Source organism: Radiomyces spectabilis, assembly GCF_025331425.1.
Source record: "Radiomyces spectabilis strain NRRL 2753 chromosome Unknown BYT42scaffold_11, whole genome shotgun sequence".
NCBI lineage: Eukaryota > Fungi > Mucoromycota > Mucoromycetes > Mucorales > Radiomycetaceae > Radiomyces > Radiomyces spectabilis.
In genome coordinates, this window is record NW_026251936.1 from 999,878 (window position 1) to 1,014,114 (window position 14,237).

The window sequence follows — 14,237 nt, forward strand, 5'->3', positions numbered from 1 at the left end:
ACGCGGCAACGGATTTTTTCTGGGGATTCTGTCTGGAGGCATTGCAGTAAGATAGGTAGATGAGGCGATAAATGGAAGCTGATCCAAAAAAACCAAGGCACTTTTTGTTGGCTTGGATGGCTTGATGAAACGGATCAGCATTTATACCATGTTTGATTGACAGCGGAGTCATCGTTAACATACGGTTAAGCACGCGTAAAGAAAGAAGGCGAAGCACATGGCGAAACTATATTGTTTTCCACGCGTATCACTCCATGGTTTGGTTCACTGGTGTGTTTCAGTTTCCAAACTCGTCCACCAAAAAACAACAACTCTTACATGTATAAGGAATAGCCAATGTGGGGCAACATGTTGAATGATACCATAGCCATCCTCCATCTCTTCTTTTCCCTCTTTGTAATAGAAATGAGTCAAGTCGGTTCTGAAAAAGGAAATTTCGCATGGCGTTTGACATTTTTTTTTTCAATTCTCGACTCCGATGTTTACAGGCTGCCCTGACATGATAGGGATCCCACCCTATTTGTTGTTACATGCAAGACGATTCTGTGATGCTCACCAGTGCAACTCAAAGCATCAATCATGATGGTAGAAAAAGTAAATCTGGCTGCAGGCATTTTAGGGTTACATTTCTGTAATGTAGACTTAAAAAAGTTGGGCCAAAAGAAAAATGTCCACAATAAATGTTGGTTTGCTTGACGATCAAACATTCTTTCAATATCTTTCTTATTGTTTATTGACAACAAAAAAAGCCACTCATCCTGATATCTATGAATTCCATTTTCTGATCATTTAAATTTGACTGACTGGTCGAGAAACAGAAAATGACAGGATCATGGCTCATCTCTTCTGTTATGATTTCGTCCCATCCCTCAAAATTTGAGGCCAATGTTCAGTGAATAGATTACACACAACGCTGTTATTTGCTCTTTTCTACTATGGATCGGCAATTGGAATTTTTTTCATGGCCTTTGAATATGGGATGTTAATATGACATGGCCCGCCGTCCGGATGATTTACCTACAGGTGCACTAGCCAATATTCTTCTCGTTACATAATCCAAGGTCGGTTAACTGTGAGTGATGCAATGAGCATTCGACTCAGATAGTGAAATTTTACCGGTCAGCATTTTGATTGGTTGATTTCGAGGGTTAAAATCGCCTGGAGGTTTCCCGGGTCTCAGACGTTTCCTCTCTCTTTCCCTTTTTTTCATTATCTTTACCAATGTTTCTCTTTGCAACCAGTTAAGCATGCTTCATGCGTATTCCTTTTAAGAAACAACCACTCACAGTTTCCTTTGTTCTATCGTATAAAGCCATCAGCCGATCGGCCCAAAATCCATCATGCGTGGTTCTGCTTCGACGATCGATTACCCAAAGTCGGTATAATAAAAGCTCGCCTACACCTTGTGATCGTGGATCACTAATATCATTCATCACAGAGGCGTTCGCCAAAACGAGCAGTCGTACAAGAACCTTAGCCAAATCGCAAGGTAATAGCTCGCCTTAGAAATATACATGATCTGTATCGTATTAACCGCACCCTTTATCTTGCAGGCAAAGTGGTCATCCTTGGCAAGTCATGCACTTTTATGGAATTCTGACTTGCATCATACTAATGAATCTAGCGTCAACGGCAAATTCGGCTTTTAGGATCCGGATGGGCTGGTAATGAACAAAACAATAGAATGAAAAAAGAAAAAAGCTTTTTTAGTGTGGCAAAGTTGATGGAGGCTAAAAAAAAAACCATGCAGGTTTCGGACTTATGCGCCAGCTGGACAAGAAGAACTATGACGTGACAGTAGTATCACCAAGGTCTGTGCTGATCATGTGATGAATTGTCCAAGAAACATCCACCATGATTCACTGACAGAGCTATTATTGATTTTAGAAATTACTTTGTATTTACGCCCTTGCTTGCGAGGTAAACGGATATTTCCGCTTCGGATGGAGAAAAATTGATTTGACTCATATGCATCCGATGTTGAAATCCAGCACATCCGTCGGCACGCTTGAATTCCGATGTATTACAGAGCCCGTGCGAGGCTATTCTAAAGATGTGGATTATCATGAAGCTTGGTGTAACAAAATAGGTATGGCTTGCGATCAGATATTGGATCTCTTATCGATCACACCGACTGATCCGAGATTTTTTGGACTACAGATTTCGACAACCAACTGATTCATTGTTCATCCAACCTCGATGACAGTAAGATAGCCTATTTTAATGCTCTTGAAGGCCGACTCGACTAACTTGTCGTTTTTTTAGACAAGGACGAAAAGTTTACGCTGGATTATGATAAATTGGTGATTAGCGTAGGTGCGTATTCCAATACCTTCAACACACCCGGTGTAAAGGAGCACGGTATTTTCTTGAAGGATATCAATGACGCACGTCGCATTCGTGCTCGTGTGCTTGAATGTAAGTGTCGACAATGTGGAGTCTAAATCAAGAGTAGGGGTTCTCGCTTACTATTGAAACTGATAAAAACAAAAGGTTTCGAATACGCTGCACAGCCGGGATTAAGTGAAGAGGAAAAGTCACGCAAATTGCACTTCGCCGTTGTTGGCGGAGGTCCAACGGTGAGTACACCCACCGTCTTTGACTGACCCTGTGCTAATATGAATTGACCATCGATAGGGAGTGGAATTCTCGGCCGAATTGTACGATTTCATTACAGAGGACCTTTCTCGATTGTATCCGCAATTGATGGATTATACACGTATGACGGTTTACGATGTAGCTCCCAAAATTCTCGGTAACTTTGACAAGAATTTGTCCAATTACGCCACCAGCAAATTCAAACGTCGTGGTATCCAAATCAAGGTAGGGCACCAACAGCGACACTCTGAGCGTAAAAAGATGCCAAGCTAACCTTGTTGATTAGACGGGAACGCATGTCCTTGAAGTGAAGAAAGACTCGCTTTGTCTAAAGGAAGAAGGAGAAGGTAAGAATGAAATGGTCTTTTGTGGAAACATCGATAAGTGGAATAAATCATGTTGTTAGTTCCTTTCGGTATGCTGATTTGGTCTACTGGATTGATGCATAATCCCTTGGTGGAATCCATGACGCAGGTTGCAAAGGAGCCCAAGAGTCAGCGGTAATGACAACGCCTGGTAACACATCTTTCGACATGAAATTGGTTTACTCATTAAAGTGGGTTAGTATTATAACCGATCGTCATTTACGTGTACTCGACAAAGACTCCCAAATACCGATTCCAAGTGTGTAAGTGCCATTATCCAGACATATTGAAACGAGGAAAGTTCATACATGGAATCATATCAGTTATGCCATGGGAGACTGCGCCACCATTCAAGAGTATGATCTTCCAGCCACTGCCCAAGGTATAAATTGATTGGCGAAAATGGGACTAGAATTATGCATCTCTAAACGTTATTGTCTAGTCGCGAATCAGAAAGCCAACTACTTAAGCAAAGGTTTGCGTCAACCAGGACAAGCTTGGATGAAGAAAATAGCTGACTAGTTATGTAGTTTTTAACCGTGAAGCGCGAGGAAAGGAGATTACCGAAAAGGGGTTCAGCTTTGATAATCGAGGATCCATGGTAAAAAAAAAAACAAAAAACAAAAAACAAAAAAAATCGAGAACACGAGCCTCCATTCTGTCGTTTACGTATAGCTTTACTGATAACAACCAATGATCTTTTTGTAGGCTTACATTGGCAAGTGGGAGGCTGTGGTGGATATGACACCTGTCCATCAAAAAGCTACCGAGGGTGGCCACATGGCTTGGTTGTTTTGGAGGTAAGCGAGGCTTCAGGTTTTGATTATTTATGATCTCATTCACACATGATTTTGTAGATCGGCGTATCTTAGTATGAGCGTGAGCATGCGTAACAAGATGCTCATTCCGATGTACTGGTAAGTGCAAAAAGTACTGGATTTGATTGACCCATCTTTTTTAATTCTCTCAACCCAATGTTCAGGTTCTTGACTTGGATGTTTGGACGAGATATTTCTCGCTTTTAATCAATGAATAGATTTAGGGTATACAATTTCCAAAAAGTAATAAATATTGTGCAACAAACTGAATTCATTTCTACAGTACCAAAGACTCGGTGACAAAGGGAAAACCAGCAAGAATGAAGTTGAGAGTGATAAAGTGCTGAACCGTACCGTTGATGGATAGTTCCATAGTCCGCATAGTGCGGCTAATTCCAGGACCGCGACTGGCCTATTAGTTTATGCGACGGAGTGAATTCATGAGGGTGGCATGGATAAACTGATTACCAGCCATTGCCGAGCCGACGTTTTCCGGGTTGTCTTTGTTGCATGACCTGTGATGAAGGATCAGTTACACTAAAATGACCCATTTATATATTCTTATGGGCTAATTTTTCCTAAAATTGATGTTATTGCCTAACACAAAATTCTTCTGTGATAGATGATTTGGTGTGGACAAATCAGGTCTAAGAAGAGGAAGGACTGATGAAAGCGGAAAAAAGTTGTTGGACAAATGCAGTAAAGACTGAATTTGGGTGGGAGAAAGCCCGCGCGCTGTGAATTTACAGAATTGTGTTTCGAGCTGATGCAGGATGACCCAACATTCCTCTGTTTATCTCTGTTGCCCACCTTCTCCGAGGGTTCCCTTTTTCCTTATTCACCATTTCGTTGACGTCTTTGAAGCCTGTATATTTCCAACATACATTGTATGTCAGTATCCAATCATTCCGGTGATACTGACGACGATAAAGGAGGATCCATTGCAATCGATCAACCGTCGCAGGCCGATGACAGCGAGATATCAACACCTTGCCCCACTTATCAGCCAGGCTCCCATCCGATGACCGCATTGGATACGTTGGGTGCCCACAGGAGATTATCTGCTCCCAAGGCTCCACTTCCGCAGCGTATTTCATCGACGAAAAGTGCGCCGTCGCTTCTTCCAGACACCTCTTCCACAAGTCCACCTTCCATCATTGATTCTCATGTATCCATAACCTGCATATCATTGCATTCTTCATCTGCCAAACCATCATCGCCATGTTTTCACTTCGTCAAACGATCGCCTTCCTCAACCCCCTCCCAATCGCACCTGCCACCATCGATGACGGACAACGATACCAATACATGTACCCTAGCGGAGAATGAGAAACAGGACCATGACGAAGATGAAGAAACGGATCAAGAATCCTTATTTTCTAGAAAAAAACGACGCATGCTCATGATTCGAAAAATCGCCTATATTATCATCATGAACGCTGCGCTGCCTATTGCGCTCTATTATATCCTCAAACCTCATATTGCGCCTGTGTGGGCTCTGATCTTATCCAGTACACCGACCATTATCTCTGTCATTTTACAAGTCATCTTTGTACGCCGAATTGATACCATTGGTATTGCTGTGATTGTTGGTAAGAAACAGGGCATCGTTAATGAAATTCTTTCTTTTTTTATTTGGGTCGGCGCCGTGCTTATCTCCGTTTTCTCTTTAGGTTTCACTCTGTCGGTCATTCTGGCGGTCATCAACGGCGATCCGAAATTATTGCTAATGCGTGAATCGTTTGTGTAAGCAAAACATGGGAAGCGACGAGAGAAAAAGGAAATAGTTGTTGCTGACGGATGGGATCTATGTTTATTTGTACAGCACGGCGGGTATTGGTGTTGCTTGTTCTATCACGCTGATTCCAATACGCATTCGATCGTTCCAACTCAAACCTATTCTGTATTATATTGCCAATGACCTCATTCCCTTACGGCCCGTCTATTTTACGAACCCCGACAAGCCACCACAGAAACGCATGCTCTTCTACTGGCAGCATTCCGCCTATTGCCGACGCCACATTCGCACCTTGACAGTCATTGATATTGTGTTTCTCGAGTTTGAATTTGGATTGAAACTGTTCTACATCTTTACATTTGATCTCGATACCATTGTGGTGCTTAGCAACTCCACCCTGTCCGCCATTGGTGTGCTCCTCACCCTTTTCTCCCTTTGGTATATTTTGAAGATCCGCAAACGGATTCAGCAGGAGGAGCCACGGATGTTACAGGATGCTGGAGCAATAAAGTGACCCTTTTGGCGACACAGAACACTAAAAATGCAGCTTTTTATTGGGTGGGCTCGAGTGGAATTATTGCTCGTGGGTTTTCACTTTTTGGAAATATTTTTATCATTGTCCTCGCCCCATCACTGAGTATCCCAGAAATGGTTTAGCGGGTTTCAGAGTCGAAAAAAGATCGACGCGATGCCTCTGGTATTTTTTTCTTTTTCATTTGATCATTGTGGCATCTATTTTTTTTTTCTTTTTTTGTTTTTCTCTCTCTTTTCTACTAATTTATTTCCGGCAAAGGCTTGTTTTGCATGTTCACGGTGTTGAATAAAAAGAGCTGGCGACTTCTTGCCGCGCTCACTGTGTTGGCCTTTATGGCCTTTTTGTTCCTTCCCTCTTTCAACTACCCACGCATCGTTTCGGTCGACAAGAACGAGAATCCCGTCTCGCCCGCCTCGTCTGCCACGTCTCCCTTTGTCGACCATCCACCGAATAACAACGAAGTCATGGCAGCCGACTCGCCTGCCAATCCTACGATACAGGAACGTCCCAACGCCGACCCTGCCAACGATCGTTACGCTTTTGTCACGTTTTTATGCGACGATGTGATGGTACGACAACCGTTCGTGTGGGTTAATTCAAATGGCTGCAGGGCTAAAATTGCATTGAATCATAGGCGGATTCGGCGCTGGTACTTGTTTACTCGCTCATCGAAACTAAAACGAAACATGACATTGTGGTTCTCGTTCTTCCTCCAGTGTCGGCCCCTGTTCGACAGCGGTTTGAGTTTCTGGGAGCACGAGTGATGGAAATCGATCAAGTCAAATATCCTTGGGATTCCAGTGCCGCCAGACGCAAAGGATACAATAAAGCGTGTCGATACTCCAAGTTGAATTTATGGAACTTGACGGATTATCGCAAGGTAAAAAGCCGAGACCAAAAAAATTGGAGCACTTCCAATATTTCTGCCAATGACGCCAATCGAATATAATTTTTTTCTTCTTCCGTTCAGGTGGTTTTTCTTGATGCCGATACCATGGTAGTACAGGTAAAAAAATCATGGTGACAAACAGTAAAAAAAAAATAGTGCAACGTGAACCGTCTCTTGTCTAACCTCACGGCTTTTTTCTTTTCTTTTTGTGCCACCAATGATGATGTCTAGTCCATTGACGATTTATTTGAGCGCCCACAATTCAGTGCTGCCATTGATGTGGGTGGCGCCATCAATACCGGCGTGTTTGTGGCGGAACCGTCCAAGGAAACGTACGACGAAATCATGAAAGTGTATGCCAAAGCCCCCAGTTACAACCGCGGCGATCAAGGATTTTTGAATTGGTATTTCGCTTCGTCGGTCCATCCACTTCCTGGAAACTACAACCTGATGATCAAATTTGCTGTAAGGAACAAGCCAAGACACCGCCGATTATTATTGTTCTAAAATGTTACTTTTTCCTTTGTTCTACAGCATTTCTCAGCTTTGGTAAGGGGCTATCTCGACAAGAATACCGCCAAAATTCTGCATTATACCAGCGAAACCAAACCGTGGAACTTTTTCTATCTTCATCATCGTGAGTGGAAAGAGAACTATGAAGGATACCTGTTTGGCGCTTGGAAACGCAATTTCCGCCACATGCGAGCGTCACTGCAAGAAGGTGAGCAACAACAGCGGTGTTTTTCTGTAGCCGATGATAGCTCACGCATGTTGTGTGGCTTGTAGGTCGACTCTGGTCCGATGACCTTGATGCCGATTGGGACAATGCTAATCGTGTGACTGACATTTGCGACGTACAATTAAAAAAAGACTTTGGACGTCGCTATCGTTACGCTGATCGATTCTCTGTTCTCATTTATCTGACGTCTCCCTCCATCCGCATCAATGACTTTGCGAATTTACTACGCACTTACAGTCGATCCAAAAAGGTGCACCGCATTTATATTATCGCTGATTTGAAGGACAAGGATCGATTGCTCGTGGATCCCCTTTGGATCGAAAGTCTCAATATCAAGACACCAGTGGAAACCATTGCCTCCGGCTATAACTCTCCCAATAACCGATTCATCCCACCCGCCAGCCTGCAAACCGAAGCAGTATTGATTGCCGACGATAACGTAAGCCATACAAAACCTACATCGGGAAGCGTGTATCCATAGACTCACTATGACTGCAAATTGTTTGGTGATAGGTTTTACCGGATTCTGTTCGCAGCATTGATTTCTTGTTTGAGACGTGGGCCGATCAAAAGGATGCGATTGTCGGCCATTTTATCAGTTCCCATCAAGGCACGGCCAAGTCAAAGATTCAGTACATTGCATCCGATGGAAGCCAACCGTCGCAGTACAGTATGATCCGTACCCAGTCCATGTTCCTAAAGACCGATTATCTGTATGCGTATACCTGTCTGTTACCCGAACAAATCCATCAATACCTTGATAAGCATCCGGATTGTACCGAGATTGCCATCAACATGATGGCCAGCGGTACCTCGGCCACGCGACCGCTCTTTGTCAATGCGCCCGTAACCCGTTTGCCCACTCAACGCGCCACCGGTCCCGACGCTTCCGAGATGTCACAATGCATTGTCGACTTGATGCCCATGTTTGGAGGAAAAAATACACTCTTATACAATAACCAAGTCATCTCCCTTTTGGACGATCACTAAATCGCCATATCGACAAGCGTCTATCTTATCGTTTTGCTGCATTCTTTCTTTTTTTCTTTTTTCCTTGTCTATTATTCCATGTTTTCCCTTGTATTATCCATTTATTTGCTTTTTACAGTATTTCTGTTGTTTATTTCGTTTTTTTTTTCTTCTCATACATGACATTATATTACACAAATGCAATAGACTCTTTTTTTATGCTTTCAAAACGTTTCTCATGACTTGACATGTGTGTGATTGGCTAGTAATTTCTCCATGGTCAATCGGACCCGTTCCTGGAAATTGAAACCGTCGCCTAATCGTTCCTCTTTTGTGTAACTTTTGGCGATCAACAAAGGGTGAACGTCGTCACCGATCTGGAATTGTAATTCATAAGCGGCTTGAGTAGTGAGCGATGACGAGGTATCATAACACGGAACGCGTGTTCTTAAAAGCTGCACCTTGCTACAATACATGCAAAAAAGAAGGATCAGTCAATCGAGCTTGAATTAGATTGAGTTCCAAAACTATTGCGAACTTACGTGGATTTCCATATCTGTTTGGATGGGGTGGTGGAGTCGTTGGATGGAGATATGCAAATGGAGCCATGGACACACTCTTCAATCTGGTCAACCTTCCACAAGAATCTTGATTTCTCGCTGTCTGTGGCCATTTGATACAGAGACGAGGTTTGAATCACATCATTGGCTTCTTTGCACGCCATTCTCAGACAGATCAAGTTAATTTCACGCAACAACAAGGCCTCAAATTCCGAGATGCCGGTCAATGTCACTGTTGTTTGAGGCAATGAAGCAGTGATGGTGCCTGACTGACCCAAGATAAAGTGGATGGAAGGTCTAGAAATAAAAAAAAAAGAACCAAGAATGATGTGGAGGTTTGAGTAAACATCGAAGAGGAAACTTGTATGGGATGGCAAAATTACCCTTGATAAACGCTGATACTCAGAGTCACAGCGAGTTCGCCGTAACTAGGGTATGCATCATGGAGGGATTGATCTGGCACTGAGTAAAGATCATGCAGCTTGTAATGGACAGACAGCGCGACTCCACCTTCACCGCACAGCGGATCAATGGCGTCGTACACAATACGGCGTATCCGATTGAAAAATGCCCAAAATCGAGTCATGGATAACGCCGGTGTCAATACAGGCACAGCCGCTGACACTTCATGAGGAAATGCTGGATTATCTTGCAGAGGCAACGACCGTTGCATCGTTAGCGGTCGTACATTTTTCATCGCAGGCGACTGATTTGCCCCATTGCCTGTCGTGGCTCCACCTGTCAACGATCCAGTAGTTCCTGGTTCTCCGATTGCCGCTAGCAGCTGTCGTGCTTTTCGATTGGTTGGTAACAGACGTGCTCGCGTTTTCCATATATTGAATCGATGCCGTTGGATGAGGAGTAGCCGTAAGGCAATATTCACTGTACTGCCCGCCAAGTTATCTACCGGCATCATGGATGAATTAGACGGTAAGTTGTCCGTTTCGGATCGTTGAATGTCCCGTTTTTGAATGGATAAATCCATCTGCCCATCGATGTTGATGGTAATCTCATTATCACCAAAGCGAACGTTACTACTCAATGTTTGAGCTTCCGCCAAAATCTACCAAAGAAAAACCAAATCATGGCCTCATCCATGAGAAATTGACTGTAAAATGCAAACGAACCGGTTTTTTTTTCTTTGTTTACCTCTGCAAACAATTCTGCATCAAACACGGTTGCTTGTGCATCTTGTAACTGACGTTGTACGTCAGTGCCGGATGCCGTGTGAAGATGGAAAACTGGTAACATCAGAGAACCGGTCGGTCAGTCATTCATGGTCAAGTACCTTAAATCACTGGGAATGTCGTGCAATGTACCTTGTAAATCCTTGTTATTCTGCATGGCGGGAGTTGGTTCGTACATCCGATCACTGTCTGTTTGCGGATAGTAAAGTCCAAACCCGTTGGATGGGTCATGATGAATCTTGACCGATGTTTTTTGTGGTACATTATGCGGTAAAGTCAATCGAACATCCGAACTGGCGTCGCCATTGGTATCGTCGTCATCCATGCGTGCCATTTCTCCGACCGAGGTCTCCTTGAACTCGGACCCCACTATCACGACCACACAAAAGATTCCATGCCAAATAAACATTTTGTCATACAACCATCCAATCAAAATATCTTTTTACCATCCGAGAATCCGTACTGAATGAGAAAAGACGAGCTGCCCGTGCCGGAAGCTTGCATTAACCAGTTGTTGCCACGCAGGTTCATAGCCTCTTCCCAAAAAGCATGTTCCTTATCAACAAGAGTGCGAAGCGCGGCTGCGCGTGTCTTCAAAAACTCGGCTGCCGTTTTTTGTTGCTACAGCAATTATAATTCGTATATCAGCGGCTCATTTTCACGTTCGCAAACTGATGACTGTACCTTGCGCTTCAGACCTAGCGTGAGCTGAGCCGCTTCCAGTTGGGCTTTTGTGGTGGGTTTTGGTTTGGAAACATAAGTGGCATGAAGCGACTCGGAAGGTAGAACGAGATCTTTGGGTGCACTGGTAGGTCGATTGCCCGCCGCCAAAATGTTGATGACATCTAAAGCAACATCGATTTCACTCTTGGCATGACTAAAAAAAAAAAAGACCATTTGCATCCGGAATAAGCAACCCAAGAACGTCAATGCAATAGGATTCATCTCTTGGCTTACAAGAGCTTATTGATAACAGATTCACGCAAACGAATGATATCAAGTCCTGGGGGTGGGGCCATGGCATTCGATAGTGGATCGTTGGGACGTGGTGTTTCGGTGGTGTCTGCTTGGACCGGCGATTCAGTGTCATCGGTCGTGTCAATGGCAGTTTCAAGTTTAGATTCGGAAATGTCACGCCAATCACCGCGTTCAAACCAAATGCGATCGACATTTTGCATCAATTTCTCCTGCAAGGGAACTTGACTATACGAATGGAGAGTGATCAATAATCGTGTAGCATGCAAAACACAAGTCATTGGTCCCCCAAGCTCACTCTTTCAGGATTTCTTCACCGGTATCCGTGATATCGACGGCTTTGTGTTCAAGCGAAGGCTCCAATGAGAGCTTGATACGCTTAGTAGACGGCGTTATGTCTCCCATGGTGGAATATTGGACGTGATTCAAGTTGAACCTGATTTTGAGCCTTTTTTGGGAATGGGCATTTACCCCGAAATTTCATGACGGTCTATACGTCATCACTGCCACTCAGCAAACCGATCAGCTTTGACATGCATGAAATAAACCTATATAAAAAGACAACCATGGTCGGCATTTGCATGCAGCTTATGGGTGGCGATCAAGGATATTCTGCTTTTTTATATATATAAACATCGATACCTATTATATGGGTGGATGTGTAGCAAAAGGGGAGACGGGATTCGTAGAGCAGTCGAGGGATATGCCCAATGGTAGTATTCCATAACGAGCAAGACCAAGAGCGTCTTTCATATGAGGGTCTTTGAGGATGATGAAGGGGCAGATTCAAAATCCACTGCAGGAGTTACAGTAAAAGAAGGTTATTCGCTTGATGTTGAACCCCTGCTAATCTGCCTTTTTTTTCTTGCCATCCATTGGCTGAACCGACTTTACTTATCTTGTACGATTTTGAAGCCCTGAATTAGTCCATTGGAGACACACCATCCAAATATAGCAACCGTTGTTGTGTTGATCGGACGCTGAGTAGCTGTTCGGTTTTGTTTATATATGTATATAAAAAAGAATGCATGATTGACATCTTTGTCCAATTCAAGTTATTATCGCAGTATACTTTTTTTTTTTTTGCTCAAGAATATTCTCCTCTTTTTTTTTGAAGGCCCTTTTGGTGAAAAAAAGACCCCCCTTTTCTGCAACTTGCGCTCGTGTTTGTTTTCTCTGCTCCGTTGTTCTTCGTGGGGATCGAGCAGAACCTTGGTACATTTTTTATTTTTTATTCTCTGGGATTCTCTCTCTCTCAATCTCTCTCTCTCTTCTTATTCCCTCAATCCTAATTCATTGGTCACTGACCTTTTATAAACACTTGTTTTTTCTTTCCATTTCTCTGGTCGACCTACTTTTTCTGTTCTATTTCATCTCTGCTTCTATTTTCAAGACGGGTCTAGCCAGTTTATCATGCTTCATGTTCAAGAATCCATTCCGCACAGTGGAAGTTTTATGCTGTCGCCTCTCCTGGCCCCATCACCCGTGGTGCATCCTCAGCCCTCCCTTTCGACCTCATCACGATCCACACGAGTCATTGAACAGTTGCAAGCGACCTTGGACAGTATTCAGAAGGAAGTCATGGCCACTAAATCACAAGTAAATTTTTTGAATTTGCCTCTTTTTTTTTTGCATGAATTTCCTGGGAATTGATTTTAAGCTTGTAAACTTAACATCTTGTAGCTTGAAACGATACGACAGACCAAGCGTCAGTATGAGCTCGAAGCACAGAGCTACATTGAGTGTAATGCGGAATATCGGAAATCGATTCAGGAATTAATGCACATTTTGGAAACCAAGCAACATCGGTTAAATGATACAAAGCGATCGTCGACGGATTTGGAATCCAAAGTGAAGAAATTCAAGGACGAAGCCCTTGCTTCTCGCAAGCAGCTGGAGGATCTGCGTCGAAAAGAGCAAGTCCTGGAACGCGACCGTAATGTGGCGGTGGCGGAACGGGACCTGGTAGTACGCCAGCAACATGTCCTGAAGCAATCCGTCGACATGTTAAAATCCCGCTTCGATCGTGAAGTCGTGAGCTTGAAGCAAGATTTATCGCTCGTGCATATGCAAATACAGACGATGACGGAAAAAAGTCAAACCATGGTGAAACTAATGGAAACCAAGGTCAGTCAGCGAGCATTGACCCGGCAACAACTCATGACCCAACTTACCTTGGTACGACGGCAAATGGAAAACAATACGCAAACCTTCCTCGATCGAATTCGGGCCGAACTGCAAGCCCTTCTTGACGATGTGGACCAATCGACAAGGCAAACCGATAATTTCCAGTTTGCAGTGACCCGATGCCGAGGTGAAGTCAATGGCTTGATCGCACGCATCAAAGCTTACACCGCCGAAACCTCGGCAACCGATTAAAAAAAGAGTTTCCAACATCCCTTCACGCACTCGTACCCGCACTGTTTTTCTTTTCCTTATTTTTGTTCATAGTTGCACTTTTCTCTGAGTTTGCTTTTTCTTTTTGGATTTTTATTTTGTTGTTGTCTAGGCAACCATGCACAGTCTTACACACCTTGTTTCTTTTCCCACATAATGTTTTTTTTTTGGTTTTTTTTTTTTTTTTTTTTTGCTTAGCTTAATTCTGTCTCGCCTCGGCACATACTTCAAGACAACCCGCGATCCTTACGCAGGCGACGCAGGCCAAACGCATGCACAAGCCCAACCTATCACCTTACATTCTACTGGGGATTGTCATCCGTTCAAATAATTCACTTGCACCCCTACAGTCTTATTCTTGTTTGCTTTAGTTTTCTTTTTCCACATAATTACATAAAAATTTTTGCTTTGAGAACGGAAAATTCGAGATCATTGAGAGCGATTGGGTTCTTGTGTGTTCTCACCTA

At 43.5% G+C, this 14,237-nt stretch overlaps 5 protein-coding genes across 5 annotated transcripts; 4 read left to right on the top strand and 1 right to left on the bottom strand.

Annotated features, from left to right (window-relative positions):
• The first annotated feature begins 1,187 nt into the window (after nucleotides 1–1,187).
• BYT42DRAFT_581179 (FAD/NAD-P-binding domain-containing protein) lies at nucleotides 1,188–4,086 on the top strand. Its single transcript, XM_051569591.1, has 19 exons — nucleotides 1,188–1,240; nucleotides 1,313–1,375; nucleotides 1,439–1,489; nucleotides 1,554–1,571; nucleotides 1,650–1,664; nucleotides 1,751–1,811; nucleotides 1,888–1,920; nucleotides 1,992–2,089; nucleotides 2,161–2,205; nucleotides 2,266–2,418; nucleotides 2,494–2,579; nucleotides 2,638–2,823; nucleotides 2,885–2,945; nucleotides 3,005–3,098; nucleotides 3,164–3,226; nucleotides 3,287–3,345; nucleotides 3,406–3,438; nucleotides 3,494–3,564; nucleotides 3,672–4,086. The coding sequence occupies exons 1-19, from the start codon at nucleotides 1,222–1,224 to the stop codon at nucleotides 3,765–3,767; spliced, it is 1,305 nt and encodes a 434-aa protein (XP_051420698.1). The 5' UTR covers nucleotides 1,188–1,221; the 3' UTR covers nucleotides 3,768–4,086.
• A 1,127-nt stretch (nucleotides 4,087–5,213) lies between these two features.
• BYT42DRAFT_548518 (uncharacterized protein) lies at nucleotides 5,214–6,033 on the top strand (the record flags this gene model as incomplete). Its single annotated transcript, XM_051566016.1, has 3 exons — nucleotides 5,214–5,373; nucleotides 5,455–5,527; nucleotides 5,607–6,033. 3 exons carry the CDS (start codon nucleotides 5,214–5,216, stop codon nucleotides 6,031–6,033), a joined length of 660 nt encoding a protein of 219 aa, XP_051420699.1.
• A 624-nt stretch (nucleotides 6,034–6,657) lies between these two features.
• BYT42DRAFT_78142 (nucleotide-diphospho-sugar transferase) lies at nucleotides 6,658–8,931 on the top strand. Its single transcript, XM_051572829.1, has 6 exons — nucleotides 6,658–6,934; nucleotides 7,025–7,060; nucleotides 7,175–7,408; nucleotides 7,478–7,664; nucleotides 7,730–8,121; nucleotides 8,196–8,931. The coding sequence occupies exons 1-6, from the start codon at nucleotides 6,818–6,820 to the stop codon at nucleotides 8,670–8,672; spliced, it is 1,443 nt and encodes a 480-aa protein (XP_051420700.1). The 5' UTR covers nucleotides 6,658–6,817; the 3' UTR covers nucleotides 8,673–8,931.
• On the bottom strand, nucleotides 8,859–11,812 carry BYT42DRAFT_537558 (subunit 17 of mediator complex-domain-containing protein). The gene is made up of 9 exons (XM_051565504.1): nucleotides 11,672–11,812; nucleotides 11,356–11,601; nucleotides 11,083–11,275; nucleotides 10,845–11,019; nucleotides 10,531–10,767; nucleotides 10,361–10,452; nucleotides 9,595–10,274; nucleotides 9,194–9,508; nucleotides 8,859–9,116 (listed from the first exon to the last, which is right to left on the bottom strand). Exons 1-9 carry the CDS (start codon nucleotides 11,776–11,778, stop codon nucleotides 8,888–8,890), a joined length of 2,274 nt encoding a protein of 757 aa, XP_051420701.1. The 5' UTR covers nucleotides 11,779–11,812; the 3' UTR covers nucleotides 8,859–8,887.
• A 760-nt stretch (nucleotides 11,813–12,572) lies between these two features.
• On the top strand, nucleotides 12,573–13,921 carry BYT42DRAFT_537559 (uncharacterized protein). The gene is made up of 2 exons (XM_051565505.1): nucleotides 12,573–12,972; nucleotides 13,057–13,921. The coding sequence occupies exons 1-2, from the start codon at nucleotides 12,787–12,789 to the stop codon at nucleotides 13,750–13,752; spliced, it is 882 nt and encodes a 293-aa protein (XP_051420702.1). The 5' UTR covers nucleotides 12,573–12,786; the 3' UTR covers nucleotides 13,753–13,921.
• Nucleotides 13,922–14,237: the final 316 nt, after the last annotated feature.

Bases quoted from the DNA above. Each gene is read 5' to 3' on its own strand.
- BYT42DRAFT_78142 (XM_051572829.1), top strand. From the start codon at position 6,818: ATGGAAATCGATCAAGTCAAATATCCTTGGGATTCCAGTGCCGCCAGA. The intron at 7,665-7,729 runs GTGAGCAACAAC...TGTGGCTTGTAG, and splicing joins GCGAGCGTCACTGCAAGAAG to GTCGACTCTGGTCCGATGAC. The intron at 8,122-8,195 runs GTAAGCCATACA...GTTTGGTGATAG, and splicing joins TATTGATTGCCGACGATAAC to GTTTTACCGGATTCTGTTCG.
- BYT42DRAFT_581179 (XM_051569591.1), top strand. The intron at 2,090-2,160 runs GTATGGCTTGCG...TTTGGACTACAG, and splicing joins AGCTTGGTGTAACAAAATAG to ATTTCGACAACCAACTGATT. The intron at 2,206-2,265 runs GTAAGATAGCCT...TCGTTTTTTTAG, and splicing joins TTCATCCAACCTCGATGACA to ACAAGGACGAAAAGTTTACG.
- BYT42DRAFT_537559 (XM_051565505.1), top strand. From the start codon at position 12,787: ATGCTTCATGTTCAAGAATCCATTCCGCACAGTGGAAGTTTTATGCTG. The intron at 12,973-13,056 runs GTAAATTTTTTG...AACATCTTGTAG, and splicing joins TCATGGCCACTAAATCACAA to CTTGAAACGATACGACAGAC.
- BYT42DRAFT_537558 (XM_051565504.1), bottom strand. From the start codon at position 11,778: ATGGGAGACATAACGCCGTCTACTAAGCGTATCAAGCTCTCATTGGAG. The intron at 10,768-10,844 runs GTAAAAAGATAT...TGGTCGTGATAG, and splicing joins TCAGTACGGATTCTCGGATG to TGGGGTCCGAGTTCAAGGAG. The intron at 9,509-9,594 runs GTAATTTTGCCA...TTTTATTTCTAG, and splicing joins AGTATCAGCGTTTATCAAGG to ACCTTCCATCCACTTTATCT.